The sequence below is a fragment of the Gymnoscopelus microlampas genome, assembly GCF_963454915.1.
Source record: "Gymnoscopelus microlampas genome assembly, chromosome: 5".
In the NCBI taxonomy this organism is placed as follows: Eukaryota; Metazoa; Chordata; class Actinopteri; order Myctophiformes; family Myctophidae; genus Gymnoscopelus; species Gymnoscopelus microlampas.
In genome coordinates this window covers 17,264,519-17,271,347 of record NC_139942.1, presented here as the reverse complement: position 1 = coordinate 17,271,347, position 6,829 = coordinate 17,264,519, and the positions used below count along the sequence as shown (strand labels likewise).

Below are 6,829 nucleotides of genomic sequence, written 5' to 3'. Positions count from 1 at the left end.
CCTACAGTTTCTATTAGCTAGGATTCCCTATCGATGATGTCACTAGTAGGTGTGTTTCTGAACTGTCCACAGCCCTCTGAGACAGAGTAGAAACACATGCTATATTATAATAATCATTAGTGAGGAGGACCAATTATATGAAGATGGGTTGAAAATCGGTGAAGTGGTCCTTTAAACATTTTGTGTAAATTTGCGATGTGTTTTACAATGAGATGTTTATTGTCACTGTATTGAACAATGCACCTTAATGCCATGCCTATACATTTGGCCTTAATCACTTTCAACCTGGTGTGTCTATTTTGGGTATGTCATGATGGTTGAAGACAGGTTGACATTATCAAAAATGTTCAAAAGTATATAAAGGTTAAAAAATAGCTAAAATAGCGGATCTACAAGCTCAGCTATTTTCGTTATTCGTCAGGCGACATTGTCTATAGAGCGCTGAGTGATTAACTCATGAGCATGCACAACAGTGTGGGGTGTAAATCTTTATTATTCATACATTTCAAACAGTTTTTAAGCAATGCACAACATTTCTGTGCCTTTGGTGATTTTATTGTATTGCACCAATAATGGCCCTTAAGAGGAGAAGGGACACATCTGTGCCTAGCAGGCAGGCACCTATTTATCTATAGCAGGATACATTCCTGCAAACACAGTCTGTGTTGCCTTTTGAAGGGCCTGAAGTATCTAATCGAAGTATCTAATCCTCCCTGGGCACAGTGGCACTAGATTAATGGGTACTGCCGGCATAACAGCAGGGACGTCCATAGCTGCGTCGGCCAGCGGTGCCTCTCTCTTCACCATCACGGCGGGGGCCTCCATTGATTTGCTCATAGAGGCACTGGCTGACGAGTCGTCTGCAGGAGCAGCTTCCGCTGCTGCGCTGGGGTCCGCTGCTGCAGCCGGAGTGGGGTCCGCTGCTGCAGCCGGAGCGGGGTCCGCTGCAGCCGGAGCGGGATCCGCTGCAGCCGGAGCGGGGTCGGCCGCAGCCGGAGCGGGGTCGGCCGCCGCAGCCACCGCTGGGGCTACGGGCACCACCGGGGCCACATTCACTGCTGTGGCCACAGGCACCACCTCGCTGGACTCAGGTGACTCCCCAGACACAGACAGGAGGAGGGTCTGGGCCGGATTGTGGAGGAGGGTGAGCTTGTGGTGCCGCAGGCCGTGCTTGGCCGACAGGGTAGCCGTGTGAACGGGGAACACCGGGCCTGCAGGAGGGGCGTGGACAACAGTGTTGTTGGCGTCCATGACGGGAATCTGCAGAATGAAGAAGACGTATTTGTGAAGGAGTGAGTGATGAAAGTATGAATTGAGCATACGTCTGTGTCGTGTGTCGAAAAGATCAGATCTATAAGCTCACAACATCTATAATCTCATCCGTGACGCGTTGTGGGCTTATAGATCGGCTATTTCCGGCTTGCATATGTAACGCCCGGGATTCAAACCCAGGTCAACTGCGTTGGGAAGGGACAGTGGCACACTAAAGTCAACCATCTTATCCACTAGCTTAAATGGGAATCCCCCTTGGTCGGGGGAGATATTAAGCTTTAGGTTTCTTTGAGACACTCTGGTATACAGTATGATTTCTATGTAGTCGTGATGCTTTTGTAGTGCTATTCTATGTCTACATTCATGTTTGTAATGTATGCAATGTACTCATATATTTGCACTTCTGATATTTTAGATAGATTTTTTATTGAGGTGTGTCAAATTGGTTTGGTGATTGGTGTGTGCTTTGATTGAATTACTGGATGTAGACAATGGACAGGGACCTACATACACCCTGTGAGAGGTGTAACCCGTAAATGTGTGGTGGTCACTGTGATGAAGGACCAAGGTTGTTGTTCATTAATAATAGTATTTTTTGCAAGTTCCAGTGTGCAGGATCACTCTGTTTTTACACATAAATTACATTGTGAAAAAGTTGCTGACTGTTCTTGCAAACTGAAAATGGAGAAAGGACATAGCAAGCTTGTTTCCCTGGCGTTTTCCTATTTTTGGCTAGCCCCTACGGAACCTCTCCCTCCGCTGTACGCTGTATAGCTCCGAGATGAGGTCCCTCGTTAGTTACTGCCGTCTGTTTTCGAAATGGTCGCACGTCGTCCACTTTACATGTTTCTTACCCCTTTCTGCACATCGTATCCAAAAAGTAAAGCATTTCCGCCACTCTCTCAGGTGTTTGAAGTTTTAACGCGCCATAAAAGCTTTCCAACGGGTTGAAGAAAGTATTTAATTTGCCTCGGTTTTCATCCGGTTCCATAATATTTTGCATTAGAAGATGCAATTCAACATTTGACCAGTAGGGTAACCAGTAATGTTATCTCTACGGGCGCAACTCTTGCGCAATGTCTTAAAAACCATGTAACCGGATGAAAACCGAGGCAAATTAAATACTTTCTTCAACCCGTTGGATGGCTTTTATGGCGCGTTAAAACTTCAAACATCTGAGAGAGTGGCGGAAATGCTTTACTTTTTGGATACGATGTGCAAAAAGGGGTAAGAAACATGTAAAGTGGACGACGTGCGACCATTTCGAAAACAGACGGCAGTAACTAACGAGGAACCTCATCTCGGAGCTATACAGCGGAGGGAGAGGTTCCGTCGGAGCTAATTTTTGGCATGTCATTAGGCTATAGGAGAAGATTCTCAAAAATTGCCAAGGCCTAAATTTGTGAATAGTCGAAGTATAAAACAGGGATCAAGCAATTAAACAGATTCCTCATTTTTCTGGGGACCCCCTGGAACCCCCCCAAGACGCCCTGGGGGACCCCAAACCCAACTGTTAGAACCACTGGCATTGCAACGGATCTTGTAGATGGGCTATTTTCATTGTGTGGCTGTGTCGGGCTAATCTTACCAGACTGGGGAACATTTTGCAGTCCACTGCGTGTCCAAAGTTCAGACCTTTTGAGGTACAAAAGCCACGTTGCTGATGGAGAAAGGAAGGAAAAGTCACCCTTTTTACCTTGTATTTGATCACAATAATTTGTTATCACTATATTGATGACAACCATTGGGATTTTAATCAAAATTTGTTTTGGATGTGAGCTGGTACTGTAGGGCTGTCGATTTGTTAACAATATTCAAACCTAAAGGGTAGACTGAATTTTAGCAAATTATGTTTGAACGTTTCTATTTTTTCCTCTCTGTTATTCTTTGACAAAAACATTGTATTTCATCCTCTTCAGATACATTCAAGATACATAAACCTTGTGTACTTACAGCCAATGCATCATGGCTGGGGACACAGTCGTCACCAGTGCAATTAGCCTGTACGATGAGAAATTCTGCTGCATACATGGGTCCACCACTCACTACCTGTAACATACAGTTGAGACATCTTTGTATACTGACAGATCCATTCGTATTGAAGTAAGGAAAATAAAAGTAGAAATAATAATAATAATAATACAATTTCAAATAATCTTTTTGTATTATATCATCCAAATAAGTCCGTTTAGGACAGGCTTAGGCCTACCTGTGACGACATTCTCCCAACCTCCGCCACAGCAAACGATGCGCCTGCTACTGTGTTGTTGTTCAAGGTGACCATAGAGGCTTTGACAAAGTCCAGACCAATGGTGTCATTCAAGGGAAGCAGTGTAGCGCAGCCCAGGCATAGATCCTCTGTAGATTCTGCATGTCATCAGAGCAGGAGAGGTATAAGCGCACGTGAGTGCACATGGGGCTGTGTGTGTGTGTGCGTGTGTACTGTTGTATTACTATGCTGGTAAAGGCCAAAAGTCAAGATAAGTATAGTAGAATTTGAGAAATAGACATTGTGACATTGTCACTCAAATATGTTATATGTCATATGAGTTAGGCTTGCACTTATTCAGGTGACACTTACACCTAGGCTTACACAGATTCAGGTTGCGGTTAGGGTTGGGATTAGGTATTTAGAGGTTAGGTTTAGGCCATAAATGAAGGGTTTGGGTGTGTGTGTGTGTGTGTGTGTGTGTGTGTTTGATTCCGTGCGTGTGTGTTTAAAGACCTTCTGTTTTACACTTGAACGCCTGTACAGCCATTGCACCACCCACGTTTTTCAGAACCACATCACAATCTCCTTCAACTGCCTGAAAAGACACAACAAATGAATACATCTAGAACTGATGAATGTGTACCATTCTCCTCTTAGATTGTACATCTATTCTTGTATTTATTTATGTATATTATTATATACTGTATGCGTATGTCAACTCAGTCACGCCATGTGCATTGTGCATACAGTATGTCTAGTGTTGGTCTACATGTCTATATATTGCATGTTTATCTTATTCTTAACTCTCTCCTCTTAACTTTACATATCCTCAGTGTCCCCACAGGGTTCAATAAGGGTTTATCTGATCTTTACCTAGTCCTTTCTTTAGTGTCATCCTGTGAGAATTGATCTCAATAATAGCACAATATTGTGTGTTTGATGGAGGGCAGCTATCTGAATGTATGTATATAACTTTCATTATTTGAGCTGTTTGTATCCTGTGTTCTTTTCTTCTTAACTCTCCTGCTCTGCCCTACGTCTGTTCTATTCCCTATCGTCTCCCGAAAACTACAAATTATGGAGCGCAAAAAATATTAATAATAATTCACCCACTTCTTTACACCTCTAATTGTGTGACGTGATAATGAAGATGATTCTAATTCTTTCATTCTGGTTCAATGCCTGAAGCTCATGGCCTGCCGTGAGTCAAAGATACGAAGACTCACCGTTAAGACTTTGGGTCTGACAGTGCAGTTGGCCAGTGGTGTGGGATCCTGGATGTGACAGTTGGTCTCCAGCAGGTCCACCTCCATGATATAGAGGTCATCTGCTCCAGGCTGAGGAGAGGGCAGAGGAGGTTGGCATTATGTGAAAACTATCAGACTGGAGAGGCAGTGAGACTATGGAATTTCACTCAACTTTTTCATGCTGTGAATTTACCACACAGATTTCACTGTATACATAATTGAAGAAAAGGCCGATGCGCACCTAAAACGTTGCCGACAGGTGCGTAGGACAAAATGAGAGTCCAACTGCACAGTTAGAAATATCCTGCACGGCGCACACTGTCTAAAAACTTGCAAGAATCTTTAATACAAAACGACGTTTCGGTGCTTCATCAGAGCTTCATCAACATAAATACAGTCTAAGGACCAAAACATAATTTCGTAGTAAAGAATTTTGCAACTTCTATCGGACAGTGTGCGGGATCTTTCTCACTGTATACATAACATTTAGAGTGGGCCCATAATGGTAACATGTAACCTGGTCTTACTCTACACCCACGGTTCTCAAAGTGGGACAGGGGTCATTGAGGGGGTTCCTGTGGGTCCCCAGTGAAATGATTAAAATGACGTTTCTTTTGGCTATTGAAAAACTGCCAAATTGCAAGCTCACAACGTGTAGCATCGTGAGCTTGTAGATTTGTATTTTAAAAAATGTTGACAAATCTCCTCTCATGGGGGTGCCTGGCACAAACTCACTCCAAATGGGATCAAATAATGATCAATTTGGGTCCTTGACGTGAAAATGTTTGAGAACCACTGCTCTACGGCCTTGATCGCCTGTACACCAGCACGCTTACCTGCTGGAGAATCTTGATGTCCTCGATTCTGTTGAGGGCGTACTTGTAGCCGTGGTTGTGCTGGGTGTTGATGAAGTCTTGGGCAGCAAGAGCAGCGGCCTCGGCCTCAGGGGAGTCACATGCTGGACGGAGCTCGTTGGGCAGCAGAATCGCTGCCCGTCCGCCCGCTAGTAATCCCAGAACCACAGTGAGGCCCAGGAGAGTCATGTTCGAATTGATGCAAAGCAGCAGAGCAAATCAAAGCCGCTACTCAAGTGCAGGTACTATAAGTGAGACAGAGGCCATGCACCCATATATCTCTTGTACTTTAAACAGAGCAGAGCCAAGGTAAACACAGTGATCATCCCTCCGACTCCTGCGTCACATGTGGGTGGTGTATTCATGGTCTCTGGCTTGGGATCGCAGCCAAAATAAATGTAAGCTGACAAAGTCTAATCTGGAGTGAACCAGTGCATCGTAGTCAGAATCCTTGACATCACAATCCAGACAATTAATAGAGTTCCCTTTAGTTGCTGTAGGCCAGGGTACAGAACCATCAGAGACCAAGCCATGACTCTACAACATAGATAGACCATTATGGTCTATGTTGTAAGAATTGGTCCTCAAATATTTTCAAATATTTGGCCACGGGCCCATTGATTGAAACTATTTTGTGCCAGAGACCCCCCATAAGAGAAGATGCTGTAAAAATGGTTTCAAAATGTGTCAAGGAGGAGCAAGATATAATACATTTACACACAGCATAAATAAGCAGCAGGTACACTATGTATATGAGGTCAAACATAAGATGCAAAAGAGTGGCAACGCATCGGTAGGTCCACATAGCAGCAGGTATGTACAGTACGTATACAGTATGTGGTTAGACATAATGTGCAAAAAGTAGCAGCACAACGGCAGGTTCACATAAGAAGGTAGTCCGCATTATGGAAAAAAATCACATGGTAACAATCCACAAAGGAAAAGTAGTCCACATGGGGGAACAATACACACAAAGGGAGGGCATCCAACAGTCAGTCAAAGGAAAGAATCATCAGAGGCCCAGCCATGACTCTAAGGTCTTACAACATAGACCTGTTCCCTGGAAGCCTGCAGAGGAATAGATATCACATCAGGATCATTCCCAGAATCACAAGTTGAGAGCCGATCATAAAAGCCCCAATCAGAATGGATGAACCACCAGTCTCACAGAACTCTGTGGTCACACAGGGCAGATTAATACTGTTTCCTTCAATACATTCTTTGTTTGATTTGATGAATGTGAC

The 6,829-nt window shown here is 44.0% G+C and overlaps 1 protein-coding gene across 1 annotated transcript; it reads right to left on the bottom strand.

Moving 5' to 3' along the window:
* Nucleotides 1-473: 473 nt before the first annotated feature.
* On the bottom strand, nt 474-5,808 carry ahsg2 (alpha-2-HS-glycoprotein 2). The gene is made up of 7 exons (XM_084057599.1): nt 5,568-5,808; nt 4,711-4,821; nt 3,998-4,079; nt 3,482-3,639; nt 3,226-3,321; nt 2,861-2,932; nt 474-1,260 (listed from the first exon to the last, which is right to left on the bottom strand). Exons 1-7 carry the CDS (start codon nt 5,772-5,774, stop codon nt 691-693), a joined length of 1,296 nt encoding a protein of 431 aa, XP_083913725.1. The 5' UTR covers nt 5,775-5,808; the 3' UTR covers nt 474-690.
* Between the last annotated feature and the right edge of the window lie 1,021 nt (nt 5,809-6,829).